Below are 16,717 nucleotides of genomic sequence, written 5' to 3' on the forward strand. Positions count from 1 at the left end.
TTAGTCGGATAGGGCCTGATTAGATATTGGGAATGAATGGCTTAGTCACAAGTCATTACCATACCCTACCTCAGAGAGTCAAGCTGACCCAAAAGGTTAATGAGTAGATCCGCCTAACCAATCTAAAGAAAAATGCTTCAAGGGCTGACATTGGATCAGGGTTTCAATTAATTATAGAGATTCTAAATATGGTACCGGTCCAGGCTGAATTAATCTCTCTCTTGTCTATTTCTGTTATATAAGATCACTCCTCTGTCTGTGTAGAAAGGTGGTAGTGGTGTTTCAAGGCCCTCTACCTAAAACGTCAATCAGCAGGACACAAAGTATAGGGACCTATCTAAAGGCTCTGTGGCAGTCACTAGGAGGGAGGCATTCAACCCCACAAGCAGGCTACAAGTCCTCCTTAACTGCACTCTATTTCTGCCTGTGCGGATCCAGAGAAAAGATATGTAGTAAGACACACCCTTTATTCAGTAGTGTAAGGTCAACAGATCCATCACCAACTCTCTAACAGATTCCTACTTCAAAAGAGCAACACCTTGGGTCCTAGAGAAAGTCACTCTTAGTCCTCTGTCAGATTTACATTGCCAGCGGCAATCAGTGTGTCATGATACACTAGCACATGATACAAAGACATTAAAGTAGATTTTTAAAAACAGAGCCCCTTTCCCCTCATCACTGCTAGAGTTAACAAATCTGAGTAGGTGTGCATCACCAATTGTGAACACCTGTAATAGTCCCGGGGGGGACAGTGTTTGTGTGTAAGCACATTGGCCAACTTGCCAGTCACAATCAGCCAAGGGAGCTTTACACTGCCAGTTCCTGGGTTGAGAGGAAATTCTAAGGTGGTGAGTGTGAGAGTACTGGGAAGCTCTATCAGGGACCTCCCTGCAGGGCAGGTTTTATTAATCCACCGACACAAATTACATCCTGTGCTTAAAAACACTTAGTTATAAAATGCACATGAGGAATAACTATTTCAAAATATTTCTTCAAAAAAACATATCTTATTATGCAGTTACAAGAAAGAAAGTAAGTTATAAGAATGCAGACAGATATGATGCCTGGGAACATCACAGGAACCCTTCAGCCGTCACCACCACTAACCATGTGGAAATCCTTGCTAGTGGCTATTTCCTCCAAAGGCTAGGAAAAATCACATGGCTACTTCTCTAGGCAACAATGTTGTTACCTATTCAATTTCCTCAAAACCTATACCACCAATTGTAAGTAAGTTGTAAGCAGCCACCATACTGTCCTTTCTTGTCCTAACTTTGGTGGTTTTAAATGAACCAGGAGGATTTTACAGCAACTGCCCATTTGTTCCTAAAAGTCACAGGTTAGTATCAGCAACACATGAATTCACAGAAAATAACACATTTGTATCAAAGATACTCTCACTCCATTGGCAGGTATGACTTTTCGTAAGCCAAGCCCTGACTGCCAATGCTAAAATCTACAGGAATGCAAACCATCCAACACAGTCAAGGAGCCTAAGTGCAAGATTCCATAACTGCAAGAAGAGCCTGAAGATCACAGGATGCTCATGCTAAAGCTGTTTTCCTACATCAGGACAAAATCAGATTATGTTAATGGCTTCCTTGACCACACAATGATGTCAGAGCAATACACACTCAGCAGAAATTGTAGTCTGAGTTTTGAATTTTGTCCATTCTCCAGGCTAGATTCTGAGGCTGAGTGTCCGTGCAGCAGCAGCCCGAGAGCCCAGCCAGCTCATAGGAAAAGCTATTCTCGGTGAGTGTTGCTAAACTAGGGTTGCTAAGTTAGAAGGATTTAAATGCATTTTCTACTTACAATAGTTTATCAGTATGTAATCCCACCATCAGTTAGGAGCATCTGTACTGCAAGGAACACACAACAATGGCTACTTGACAAGATTCTGATTTTGAAAATCATTTTTTATCATTACTATGGAAAGGGAATGCAGAAACTGTCCTCCTGGGATTTCATCGAACAGGAAACGGAGAAGGGAGAAAGATAGATTGGTTTCCAAAAACAGTTTTCCCTTTACAATTCCTGTACACAAAAGAAAAGTGACAGGGCAGGAGCAGAGGTGGCTCTCCTCCACCCTGGACCCAGCTCCAGTGCAGGCAAACAGGATGGAAGCCTCCTCCATTTCATCATGCCCCAGGCTGATCTGTCTCCAATTCCAATCCCTTTCTCCTCATTCTACCAACATTCTCTTCTGCTGCTGAATCAGAGAGGCCTCTAGGACACTCATCCTCTGCAAGCACCCCTCCTGTAATCTGTAATATTTTCCTCGCCACTAGAGGGACCTCAGCCCCGTGCTCAGGTCTTGATTATCTGTACTGGGTGGGGACTGACAGAGAGAAAGTAGACACTAGATTTGAAGACACTTTCTCCATTTCTACTGACAGTCTACAATGAAGACCCAGGAAGATTAAATCTTCAGATTGTTTTAGCATTAAAATAGTGGTTTTAAAAATACTTTTACGTTTCCTTGGTGCTCTTGCTAAGGGTTCTTCACACTGATCCTGCATCCCTAGACTATGAAAGAGGAAATCAAGGTTGTGTGATATGCTGTCATCACTAGGTCAAGCAGTTCGAGAAGATGACCAAGAGGGCCTTTTTGAGCCTAAGAGGTCCTGCAAGAAGCAGCACATTTATGGTTTCTTATGTGACCTTCTAATCTAGTCTGTGCATCAGTTCCCAGAAGCATCACTATGTCATATTCTCGATGTGAGTATCTGCAACAAGTCTCTATTACCACAAAGCAAAGGCTTGTGAGTTACCCTCAGCCTGCTTTTGTACAGGGCTCATCTACAAATGGGTACATCAGCTCTGGCCAATCAGAGCTGTCTAGCACATTTCAGACAGCCTGGATGCTCTTGGCTGAGCTCAGTAATGTCACTCTGAAACCAGCCTGGACCCACCAAGCAGAGTTGTTTGGTACATAAGCTGTGTAGTTACATGTATATTCTCATCAAAACACTTCCAATTTCAGGGAGTGAAAGGCTATTAACATTTACCTTCTAGACATTCCAAAATAGGCCCAGAAAAACTAAACCTATAGACAGAAAGCAAACAATTTTACTCACCAAACCCTCATGTGAAGGCTACTTTCTCTAAGCAGGCTCTCAATTACTCACTGCTGGGCAATCAGGGTTCGTCTTTAAGACCTCCTGGTATCTGGAGCTGGATCAAGGTAAACCCTACTAACCTCCTCAGATCTAAGGTGCTTAGCAGCACTATATTAGTGGCTTTATACATGAATTCTAATTCCCAGTAGGAGCACCAAGGTTGACACTGCTCCCTGTACTGTGGAGAGCAAACTAAGGTTATGTCACCTGCTCAAGAGAAAAAAGAAGAAGAACCAGTGCTTCTTACAGGTTTAAATTTAAGTCCAATCCAGTCTAAGCTTCAAAGGCCTGAGTTGAAAATACTGAGCAAGTGACTGACTTTCTTTTCCAATGACGGGCTCTTTATGGTGGCTTACACCTTTAGTCCCAGCACCTGGGAGGCAGAAGCAGGCAGATCACTATGAGTTCCAGGGGAGCCTGGTCTATATAATGAGGTTCAGGACAAACACAGCTACATACAGAGTCCTTGTCTCAGGAAATCTATAGCAATATTGATGTAAAGTTTCAAGAGATAACTTTCCCCTCAGATTTCAGGAAAAACCAAAAATGCAACTCACAAGCATAAAATTAAAAAAACAAAAAAACCCCACAACATAATAGTTCTTAGTCCCTTCTGCAAATTAAAAAGCCTATGTCCTGTAGAGAAAGATGTTGATAACCCTCCCTGTGCTATCAGTAGCCTGCAGTAAGGCGGCTTTCTTTACCTTCCCCTCCTGTTGATTCTTTTGGGGCAGCACTTACCATAGTGAGATTGAAATGCCTGCGGTTTGACAACTTGGTTGCAGTCGTTACACACCACCAAGTAGAAATCATCGTGTGCGGGACAGAGACCAAAGATTGGCATATCTGCAACAGAGAAACACCGGCCCTCAGTTATCTGTCAGGACTGAAAGGAAGCAGTATCACAGAGCAGAACACATGGACAGCTCAAAGCCTAGCACAACTGAAAGAGAAATCAAACCGGGCTAATGGCCTTTATAGAGGTTGAAATACAAAGCACTGTTAGAATGAGGTATAAGAGAGCTATTAAAGTGTCAACGAGGAACACATTGACACAGTAAAGTGATCAAAGGGGAACTCAGCTGTGACTGAGAAACAACCTGCAAGAATATGAAATGTTTAATAATTCACAAAGCTACAGTAATGTTTTTATTTGCTTAAATATGCATTCTATTCCAGTCAGCTTGTCCCAAGTCCTATGGATCAGATAAGAAAGGTGCAAAGATATCAAAATTGGAATTACCACCATACCATACAAAGAAAATTGTTTTCTACTCCTTTTTAGGGCCCAATAACCTTTTATGTACTGGCACCACCAGACTTGAGCACAAATACGGATGTTCACACATTGACTGTAATTTGATCTTCAGAACAGGGAGGAGACAACTGTTATTGTTTTTGAATAGAACAGTTAAAACCAAACTATGAGCACATACATAAAAATTCAAAGTAATTTAATTTCTTGTAATGTGGTTAAATATAAAAGGGTCCAACCATTAGATATTGTTAATAATAACCTGTGAATCAACTCAGAGTTTAGATCCAGAATCCAAACTTATAAAAATATTTCAAAATTAACAATTTTAAGCAAGTATGTATGCTACACATAAACAGTATTTTTAATGAATGGGTAGATAGCATTTTTTAATTTAGCAAATATTTCAGCAGATCAAACTAAGGGAAGGCAGAAAAAGAGAGGTGTCTGTGGATGCAGCTCGGTGGAAGAACACTTACCTAGCCTGAGTGAGGTCCTGAGTTCAAAATCCCCCCGCCCAAATAAGTAATTAATAGAAAACAAATGTGGGAATAACTGGCCTCTTTACTATAGATTTAATTTCACAATCCCCACATAATAATACCAAAGGAGACGTCAGAAAATGATATCTAAACTATCAAATTGGCAATCTAATATTTACAAATGACTTTAACGTTTTCTTGAGAGTGTCTATTATAGTAAAATTGCACATAAATAGCTATAAATCTGAAATGTGCGAAGAACATGGTGATTCTGGGATGTAGGCACCTCACTGAGTAGCTAGCTCTCTGTCCTGTTTTCTCACTGCACTCTCATAGCTGCTCACATAGGTCCATTATGTCAAAACTCCACCAAAGACAACTGAGCTAGAGTCAAGGGCAGGGATCAACACTGATGCATACAACGGCTTGAACCTAAAACCAGAGAACGGTTTCTAGGCATTCCATCTAGATTCTAAAGTCAATCATTTGGATTATCAGGGCTAAATATCTTTTGATTACACAAACTGAACATACATTGTTTTCTGGTTTGATTTTTTTGGGGGGTGGGAGGGTTCGAGACAGGGTTTCTCTGTGTAGCCCTGGCTGTCCTGAAATTCACTCTGTAGACCAGGCTGGCCTCGAACTCAGAAATTCACCTGCCTCTGCCTCCCCAAGTGCTGGGGTTAAAGACATGTGCCACCACTGCCTGGCTTTTTTTTTTAAAAGTATGACTTTAAATACCAAATTAATGATTTTATTCATGAAAACAAGGCAATTAACTTTATTTAATAAATGAAGTTAAATACCATTTTAAAATGGCTGTAACTTCCTTTAACCTGTGCTGAGCTGTGTCTGTTGTGTCTTACTGTACTCAATAGTAGGCAGTGTTATATAATATATATGCTTTAGGCACAACAGCACATGTTGCAATCCCAGCACTTGGGAGGTTGAAGCAGGACGATGAGTTTATGGCAAGATGTTGCTTCAATAACCAAAATCAAACACAGCTAAACATACATTCAGATTCTTCTAGAGACTAACTCCATTACAAATTTAAACTCAAGGCAAAATGAACACACAGAACAGCCTGTCCAAACTGTATGGTGCTCTGAGAACAACACCCAGTAATGACAATGACGGGCACAATGACAATAACAACAAAGGAAAGAAAGGAAATGTCTGACAATATCTCACACATTAGGCATCAGCTTAACTGTCATCTCAAATGACCCTTCCTACCTCTTTGAAATTATCTACTCCATCACTGGTATCTTCAGCAAGGTGGCTAAGCGAACGGGCTGCTATCACTCTGACTCTTGGTTTTCTCAAAACAGATGTGACTGTGGGCAATTTCTGTGAGTTCTTCACTTGTTAAAAACTGACAATCACTGTGCCTCTCACACTGAATATCCATAAGGTGGATACATAAATACAGGCAACATCAGAAGGAAGCCTGGCCTTTGAAGAGCTCACTCAAGTCTTTTCTCAGTGTATGATATAGAAGTCACATACCACTGCTGTAGTGGACAGGAAGTAGTGGACAGGCTAGTACACAACAGAACCAAGCAAGATTTGAAATCAGGCCTGCTATACCTACTCACACTTCCAGTTCTCTTCCACAACCAACCCCCTCTCCCCTAAGCTATTCTCACTGCCAGGGCCCAAAGTCAGGGTCTGGTTGCCTCCATACCCAGACACCCAGAGAGTTCTGAGAGCCAGAGTTTCTCCCCTCCCCTGACTCCAGACCCAACAACCTATAAAGCAACTGCACCATACCCTTACTTGAAAACACACTCAGGCTCCCGAGTGGGTCTAACTCAGCATTCAGGCTAAAGAGTCTGCCCATTCGGTGAGATGGGTTCAGAACTCCATCAACGTGGCTGATTTCCCCACAATCCTACCTTTGGATCAGAACAGATACCTCTTCTCTTTCTTACAAAGGAATGGCTCCAATGCTTTCTGTCAGGATTCTATTTGTGCCATTTACATCTCCCACATAGCCTTCACACAGTCATTAAGATGGAAGACTAAAACATTATAAACAAACACTTCTACAACCCCGTTTGACAAAGGACTTGCCTTGTCTGCTCAGACTCAAGAATGACCTCTCAGTGTGTCTGTAAAATGGCTGCCATTTGTAATCTTTCTGTCCTTGGTTTAAGACTCTTGTTATCTGGCTTGTTAAACCTTTGCTCCTGGAGCCTGCTGTCATGGTACCCTGACACTAGCTGTTCCCTTTGCTTTATTTCATTTGTAGCCTCACCTTCCTGAAGACTTGTCTATAGCAATGTTCCTGTTACATGGTCCCGAGCACTGACTAGCCTTGCCCTACAGCACCAGAAGACATAATTTGCGTGTTTTTTTCCTCTGTCCTAGTAACTTGTTTAACAACAGCCATAGCCACTTTAACAATCAGAATGGTAGCCATTCTCAGTGATGACATCTCATGCTGGAGGATTACAATTTTTTTTTTATGTTATTTAACACCTGCTATACTTTGGTATAACATTTCAGTTAAAAAAAAAAAAGTTCAAGTTTGGTAAACTTCTTTTGAGCACACAATTCTACACCTAAACAGTTTCTGATTTTCAAATCTGCACACTGGGAAATCCTCTTTGGTGGCGTATCCAATGCAGTAATACTTAGGGCAGATTTGGAGTCAAAAGCACTTGGGTTAAAATTTCTACTGTTTCTCTATTGGCTAGACAACCACACAGTTAAAGCATTTAACCTCTGCAACCCTTTAAACCACAGCTAGGCTAAGGCAGGAGGATCACAAGTTTGAGATCAACCTGAGCAACTCAGTGAGAATCCCCATCTCAGAAATCCAGCTTTAAGTTAATCCCCATGAACCTCAGTTTCCTGATATATAAAACAGACTTCAAAGAATATTGATTTCATATTACTGTGAGGATTAAACAGAGTAATCTGTGGCGATCACTGGGTACCAAGCTAGAAAACTGTCAGAAATCTCACACAGCAGAAATGTCTGTTCTAAGGGCCCCAGCTCTCTTGGGATACTGATATGCACCACAGAGCAATGGCTATTTTGCAGTGTGAGCTGACCCCTACTGTTCCTGACTACACACTTATGTCCTGGAGGCCATATAGGGGACACCAGGGGAGACATGCCTAGGCTCCAGGTGCAAGGGCCAGTGACTCCACTGAAATTCAGAGAATCCAAGACTTTCAGCAGGGAAGCCACAGTCTAGAGAAGGGCACAAGTGTGTACCAACTGAAGCTGGTGGGTAGTCACCAAACTGCTAATGTAGAAATCTGAGAAGACAGCAAGAGGGTGAGTAAACCTGTAAGGAGGAGGTCAGGAGACGAAGGCAGATGAATGTTCCAGAGACAGTGCCTCAGCTCTTCCCACCTTTCATGCAGCTACTGCAGATGCAGAGATGGGCAATGAGACCCGGAAAGACTTAAGTGTCTTATAATAGCAGAGCACTGAGGGTTAAGATGAAATCTCCAGAGCCAAGTCAGACATGCTCAAATCCCAGCCCGTGACTTCCTAACCTGTATTCATACAAAAACATAAGAAGAAAACACGTAGGACAGTGGCTGCCTCACAGCATATGCTGTAGAAGACTGTAGGTTTTCATCTTCCTCACTACTGTCCTTGGTTTTTGCATTAAAGTGGCTGTGCTGACCTGGGCCCATTCTTCTCCTGCCCCCCAATCTCCTCCAGAAATGAGAATGAGACCTAAGATCATAAATAGTCCTTGGCCCAATTAAACCTCCTACTGGATTGCAAATAGTATGAAAACCAGAGTTTGGAAAGCCTTATAATGCCTACGGCCTTAAGACATGGCAGACATCTCCTACATGTGTCTGTCTGCATCTCCCTTACCTCCACAACCCCCATTTCAGCATTCTGGTGCTCTGAAGCTTCCAGACCCACCTCAGGTCCTTCACTAGTTTGGTTCCCTCCAAATGGAATGCTTGACATAGGTAGTTTCGGGCCTCAGTTTGTACTTCTCTAGATAATCCTTCCCTCACCTCTAACTTGAGGTAAGCTCCTATCTTTTCAGACAAGTCTCTCCCTTCACTCATTAGGCAATCTCATTTAAGACATAAATACCAGGAGACCAGAGCTTAGTACCTGACACACAGAACTAGTCTCTGAAATTAGCTGGTCTAAGTGCAAATCCCAACCATATCACATTAAAGGAGTATGGAAATGCAGACAGGAAGGGGGTAATCTTGAGAATGGACAGTGCACACAGAGGTCTCACAAATGTCTTGCCTAGAGCATGTTCAAGTGTGCAATACTGACTACTTGTTTTACTGCCTGCTACTCCTAACACCAGTTTGTCTGCAGCCACCATCCTGCATTTTAAGTGTACACTAAATATACTGTACTTAAGACTGTTTAAGTATAACTGTATGGATAAGTGTACTGTGCCATGCCAAGAATTTTACATGTCTCACTCATTCAGTAAGGCACTGTCTTGGTGCTAGGTATTGATTTATTTGCAAAGGAACCTGACAATTTAAAGTGTGAGCTCTGATATAAAAGTAATCAGTTTGCAATTATGGATTGCTTCCTGTACACCAAGTATAATGTCAAATATTAACTCCTAACTCTCCAGCTATTTGCTCTTGATTTCTGAGATTTCAAGCCTATAACCCACAATGCCTGGCTTACTCTTACAATGAAACAACAAATTATATCCAAAGTAAGCAGAAATAATATAAATGTAGTTATCAATAAAATCGAAAGGGGATCAATAAAACAAAAAGCTAGCTGTGACAAAACTCATGCAAGACTTGGCTTAGTCTAGAAAGTCAAAATAAGCTAGTAAGTGGAGAACTAGTAACGTAACCCATGGTATTAACAGATGAGAAAACATCGTAACTGTAAATGTATCAACTGATACAAAACTTTTGCTGAAATTCAACAGTTAATTAAAAAAATAAAAATAAATAAAAGGGTAAGAACTAAGACTAGAGAGCATGTCCTGTGTTTGGTACAGACTATTCACAAAAGCATCCAGTTAAAGAGCTTCCATAGCAGAGAACAGGTACAGTCCTTCTAAGGAATATCCACCCAGAGCTGTTACTAAAGCAGTGGGAGAATCCTAGCCATGAAAATAACAGCAATGTACAGTAACTGGGAAGGGAGAAACATGTTAATAAATACATTGTTTTACTGCCCAGGGGGGCACCCCACCATGTTAATATGTTGCATTTTAGTACAGCTGAGTATCATTCAGCAGCCATGAGGATTAACAAACATGGTAAAACTAGAAACAACTGCTTTAAGGGTTATTAGCTCATATTAGCAAAATCCCTCAAAAATAATACCAGAAATAAGCCCAAAAGTACAAGAGCACAGACAATGCAATGTGCAGTACAATTCCAAGCACCAGGGGTCATATTTCTCTAATGAGAAGGAAAAGTTGTGTTTTCTATCTTAACAGTCAACAGTGAGAACTAAGGTGCAGTTAGTCCTATGTTTATTTTGAGAATAAAGCCTTGTGACTCAAGTTTATTTCATGGACAACAGGTATCTGTCATCTGGGACCTACAGTCTCAGGCCCTAAACTGAACTTTAAAAATATTCTCTAATGATTTATATACATACCTGAAAAGCACAGAACACGAGGTGATGGATCAAACATTTGCCAAGTAGACCACAAGGCCCAGGGTTCAAATTTCAGCACAGGCCAAAAACAAACATAGAAAAGCTAAAACAGCATCAAACAACCTGGAATAAAACCTGAGCATTACAGATACTGAAATTTCTTCACATCTGTGATCTATATGTCACAATGTATCTATCCACCATGTGCACATCATAGCAAAATGTCACTCCTTAAGGCCTTAAGTGATATTGTTAATAGTTAGCCTGCCTATATAACCCCTTCATTAAGTTTGCTAGAGTATTGCTGATGATTTTTGTGCTGCTGTTCTAAAAAGACACTGGTCTATACCTTTTAGCTCTTCTCTCTCTGCCTGGTTTTGTGACCAAGATAACTGGCTTCAGAGTCAACTGAAAGTGTCATCTCCTCTTGCACTTTTCACAGTGCTCTGGACAATACTGGTGTTGATTCTCTGTACATTTTAAAAATGAGCCATCCAGGCAGGGGCTCCTGATGACAGTGATCACTACGCAAGACTGTGTTTGCTCTGTTCTGCCTTTCCAACTTGTCTTCAGTCACTGCAGGAAGTGTGATAGTCTTTCTATTAAGTTTCTTCTGTTTATCAAGTGTCTGGAGAGAATCCTTTCATCTCTATACAGTCAGCAGTAATAGTGGCACTTCCATTTTGAACTGTAGACAGCACATGAAGACCAAGCTTAAGCCTTGACCCTTTATTGATCCTGACAAATCACTTCGACTTCACTCATCTTCCACTGTTTTTCTAGTCTCACTCACCTACTTCCACTCTAATCTGTATACTTTTTTTTTTTTCTGTTTGCTCTGGATTTAGTGGCAAAATGCTGTCGTTGACCTGAACTTCCTTCTTTAATAAACTTTGCATACAATTCTATGAAAGTTCCCCTTGAGCAAGCACTATTTTAGTTATATTTTGATTTTATTATGTTGTATTTAAATTTCATCACTCTCAAAATATTTTCTAATTTCTCATAATTGCTTGTCTGACCCACCACTTACTTAGAAGTATATTTATTAGCTTCCACACACTTTAAGGTTTTGCTATTTCTTCCCTTTATTAATGTCTCCAATTAACAAGTAGGCAAAAGGGCTGGCATTTCTCAAAAGTAGATATGTGAACGGCCCACAGTATATGAAGAGTCAACATTATCTACTCATCAGAGAAATGCAAATCAAAGCCACAAGAGATACCATCCCACTCTAGATAATAAAAACCACTCATAATAAAAAACCGCAACAACAACAAGAACAAAAATGCCAACAAGAATACAGAGGAAGATCAACTATTATACACTGGGTGAGAATCTAAATTAGTACGGCCGTGACAAAAATTACAGAATGGAAGAGCCTTACAAATCTGAAAACAGAACCACTACATCAGTGGTCTCACCTTTCTTAATTCTGTGATGCACTGATACAGTTCTTTATGTTGTGGAAACCCCCCCCCAGCCATAAAACAACTTTTCTTTCTACTTCTTAAGTGTAATTTTCTTACTGTTATGAATCGTAATGTAAATATCTGTGCTTTCCCAATGACGCAGACAACCCATGAAAAGATCCGTTTAACATCTGCCCTCCAATGGGTCTTGACACATAGGTGAGAGCCCCTGCACAGAATGATCTAGCTAATTCACTGCTGGTGGATGCTAAAAGGGCAAGACAGCAATGTAAAGGGGCTCCTGTACTGGATCCATGCTGATTCCAGTACTGTTCACAATGGCTATGTAGGGCTGGACAAAGAAAATGTGGTGTAACAGCTAGAGAGTGATGGCACATGCTTTCAAACCCAAGCACTCAGGAAGCAGAGACAGCCATATCTCTATGAGACCAAGGCTAGCCTGGTCTACAGACCTAGTTCCAGGACAGCCAGAGAACATATCAGTCATCTTTTAAAAGGCAGAAAATTATGTCTTTTGTGAGAACTGGAGGATATTATGTTAAATTAAATTAAGCCAGGCACAGAAAAGGCAATACCAAATTTCTCCCTCATGCATAGAAGAAAAAAATGGTGGTCGTTTAACACTAGGGCACAGAGAAAATGATGGTCAGGCTATTAAATGGTTTTAAAGAGTTCCTGAAAGATTTCATTCAGAAAAAGAAGCAATTTGATATCCTAAAAATTAGAAGAAACAAACCTAAACAAAACAACAACAGATCCAAACCCACTGTGCCGTCATTTCTTTGCTGCCTCACAGTTCTGTTCCTGAAAGCTGGCCCATCTCAGAGCAGCATGAAGGCAGACTGCAAGCTGCTCTCCTGGTCCCTGTTGGACAGATAGGTGGCCTTCTACACTTTTGTCTGTTATTCTGTGCTGAGCCCAACTGTGAGTAGTTTACTTACCATTATTGTGTGTGGGGGTGGGGGGGGGGGAGAGTACTTGTGTGTGCCCGGAATGCATGTGTGGAGTTGAGAAGAAACGTGCAGAGCCCACTTCTCTTGTCTGTCCATCATGTGAGTTCCCAGAATTGATGATCACCAAGCTTGTGTGGTAACTCCTTTTACCTGCCTCACCAGCCTCTTTTATTCTGAAAAGTTTTAGTATGGAGCCGAGGCTACCCTAAAATGAAAAATCTTGCCTCTCTCTCATGACTGTTATAAGTCATGCCTTGCTTAAAACACAGCCTTTGCACAAGCTAATTCTGACCAAGGCCAACCAAAGAAATTTTCTTAAAAAGCTTTGAACCAATGAGTCTCTTAGCCTTTGCTAAGAGGCAAGTATAACATCTTCTTGACCTTCACCTTCATCTTGCATAGAGCCTCAAGGTCAGACACAAATAAAACAAGGTGTCTTCACAGGTCTTTCCTAGGTATGTTTACAGGCGTACAGGCACAGAAGATGTTCAAGATTCTTTAAAAAAAAATAAAGAAGCTATAGAAAGGATTCCGGGGATATTAAGGAGAAACTGTTGCCATGACTTGATCATAGCCTGGATACAAGAGTGATGAAGCATCATTGTATGCCTTGTTTCCCATCCTGCAGAACAGGATGGATGAGTGGGACCAGTTTCTGAGAAAGAAAAAAAGCCTGGAAGAATGTCAGGACTGAGAATGAGGAGTATATACTTAGCACGTAAGTTCTAGGGACCATGGCATACCCCAGAAGAAACCAAGGAAGCCATCATATTGAATGTTCTTCTCTAACTTTAAGCAAATGCTTTATAAGTCATGTCCTAAAATTATGTCTTTCATATGCAAACAAGTAAAAGGTATGTGTGTTAAGTGTCAATAATTCAAAGTGAAAAGGAATTAGACTATGATCTGTGAGCACTGAGGACTGTGCACAGACACCTGAACCCTCATCACACTCAAGTGACCTATACTTCTCCCCAGGGCGGCTTTATTGAAAGAGAAGTCATAATAAAAATAAAAATAAATCCTGGAATCTGAAAGGTTGTTGTTATACTCTCACACAGGTCAATTTAGTGTTCCTTTGATGCTTCTGGAAACAGATCAATCATTCTTTACATTCCTCCGCTCACCCCATAAACACTCTGCTTCAGAGCTGATAGTACTTGGTCAGACTTGAGGGGAACTGCTGGAAAATAAGTAAGTCACACTAGGTCCCCAAAACATGACTTTAGCTTGAATGTTCACTCCTCTCAACATTGGCATTCAGTTTTAGTTACGTATATTCTGTAGTTTGTCTGCTCTAGAACAGAAGTCAGAGACTTGAAAGGGCCACTGAGGAAGGAAAGGAAACTTATGCTGATCTATTACTTCTACTCCCCTTCTGTGACAACACTACAAAGTCTCATTTCCTCTCTTTATTTGTTTAAAAAAATTATGTGCTGTGTGTGACCACTAGGAAAGTCTTTAACTGCAAACTTTTTGTGTTTAATTCACTTGCTCATTTGTTTCAAAAACTAGAAGAATTAATGGAATATAGTGATCTTAGAAAGTCTGATACAGCCTTCAATGGTGGAGCATGCTTTGATCCCAGCACTCAGGAGGCAGAGGCAGGCAGATCCCCAAGATCTAGGTCAGCCTGGTCTACAAGACTGAGTCCCAGGACAGCCAGGGGATATACAGAGAAACCCTGTCTCAAACAGGAAAAAAGAAAAAAGGAAAAAAAAAGGGAAGGGAAAAGAAGGGAAGGAAAAAGGAAAAAAAAGAAAGAAAAAAGGAAAGGAGAAAGGAAAATGGGAAAGGGAAAACGAGAGGGGAGAGCAGAGAGAGCAGAGAGAGCAGAGAGAGCAGAGAGAGCAGAGAGAGCAGGGAGCAGAGAGAGCAGAGAGCAGAGAGAGCAGAGAGAGCAGAGAGAGCAGAGAGAGCAGAGAGAGCAGAGAGAGCAGAGAGAGCAGGGAGCAGAGAGAGCAGAGAGAGCAGAGAGCAGAGAGAGCAGAGAGAGCAGAGAGAGCAGAGAGAGGAGAGAGAGCAGAGAGAGCAGAGCAGAGAACAGAGAGAGCAGAGATAGCAGAGATAGCAGAGAGAGCAGAGAGAGCAGTCCAATGCAGTCTTGTTTATTTCTCATACTGCAGTGTCAACTGGTCAACATACCTGAGCACATTACTCAACTGCCACAGTCAATTGTAAATACAAACAGATGCTGATAATATCTTCAACAGCCACAGTTAAGACTGGTACTCAACTCAAAGGCCTATTTCTTCCCAAATCTGCTTTATTTTGAGTGTTTCCGAAGAAACAGGTCAGATAAATGTTTAAAATACAATATAACAACAGCAGCTTGTGTCAAACACTTATTAGCAGTTAATGGCCAGTGAGACCCATGCGTACGTACACTCTTTATACTACACAACCCTCATGACAACCTTGTACTACAAGCACTCAACTCAACCCAATTGGTCAAAGGAGAAAACAGGTACCGAAAGGTTAAGAAACTTGCTTAAGGTCACACAGCAAGAATGGGGCAAGGCTGGTATTAAAGGCTAAACCTGACTAAACCAGATCCCAGTGAGTTCAAGTATTCAGTTCCTCCAGAAAGGAAAGCTGATTGTATTATAAAAGTGGGTAAGACAGTTGTCTGTGAAAAACTGCTTTGTTATTTTATACAGAATACTACTTTAAGTTTCATATAGACTAATTAATTAACCCTAATCACTTTAAATTACAGTATATAAAATATATTTAATTGGGTTAAGGGTATAGCTTAGAAGCAAAGTATATCACATACAAGACCAAATGTTTAATTCTTAGCACTAAAATATTTAATGATTTTTGTTAGAGGGAGGGAGGGAGTGGGATACAAATATCTTCAAGTAAGGGAAAAAATAGGCAAATATTTAAAACATAAGGGGAGGAGGAGAAGGGAGGTGAGAAAGGGAGGAAAGGAGAAGGGGAGGGGAGGACGGGAAGAGGAAAATGAGTGAGTCAGGGGAGGAGGAGGGAAAGAGAAGAGGAGAAGAAACAATAGCACATGCTAATGAATAAAAATAACGTATTATTAATTTCACACTGAGCTTTTGGCCTGTTCCTTTAATTAACACATTTCTGTCCTGTATTTCAGGAAAAAAAAAATGAAACAACAAAAGCAGCATACATTGCCTTCCTTATTTGTGCCCAAGCTTACCAGCAGTGCCATGGCCTATCTTTGCAAACAGTCAGTGGATTAGCGCACAAATAAAGACAGGAGGCTGGGCAGGACAGGGCACATTTCTTTTAGACTTCTTTTTTTTTTTTTTTTTTTTTTTTTTTTTTTGGTTTTTCGAGATAGGGTTTCTCTGTGTAGCCCTGGCTGTCCTGGAACTCACTCTGTAGACCAGGCTGGCCTTGAACTCAGAAATCCGCCTGCCTCTGCCTCCCAAGTGCTGGGATTAAAGGCGTGCGCCACCACTGCCAGCCCTCTTTTAGACTTCTTACTGTTGGGTCATGGCCTGCCTTTAAATGGGTTTGTGCTACAGAATACAGACTATTGTCATTAGAACATGCTGATGACTATGAGCTAAAAAGGAAAACTAGGAAACTTACTAAGCAACAGCTCAGAATCTGGGCTGAGGAGAACCAGGCTTACATAAAGAATCTCAAGATCTGTCCATCAGAGACTTCCATCACAGTATAATCTAAGAACAAATATTGACCTAGAACCTCTACTGGCAATCTCTACGTGTTACATAAAACTGTATGTGAGAAAGTCAAACAACGGATTATTTGGAGCCTATATTTTCCATCTGAATTCACAAAATCTGACCCCCCCCTTACACTCGCGCGCGTGCACGCGCATGCACATGCGCACACACACACACACACACACACACACACACACACACACACACACAC

General features: G+C 41.1%; 1 protein-coding gene across 1 annotated transcript in view; it reads right to left on the reverse strand.

Annotated features, from left to right (window-relative positions):
* Positions 1–16,717, reverse strand: part of Atxn7 (ataxin 7) — a 108,743-nt gene that overhangs the window by 50,234 nt on the left and 41,792 nt on the right. Inside the window, exon 4 of the mRNA XM_028760560.1 lies at positions 3,864–3,968. Within this exon, the coding sequence (XP_028616393.1) occupies positions 3,864–3,968 (105 nt within the window). The remainder of the gene's footprint in view (positions 1–3,863; positions 3,969–16,717) is intronic.

The sequence above is a fragment of the Grammomys surdaster genome, unplaced genomic scaffold, assembly GCF_004785775.1.
Source record: "Grammomys surdaster isolate TR1022 unplaced genomic scaffold, NIH_TR_1.0 126546, whole genome shotgun sequence".
Taxonomy (NCBI): Eukaryota; Metazoa; Chordata; class Mammalia; order Rodentia; family Muridae; genus Grammomys; species Grammomys surdaster.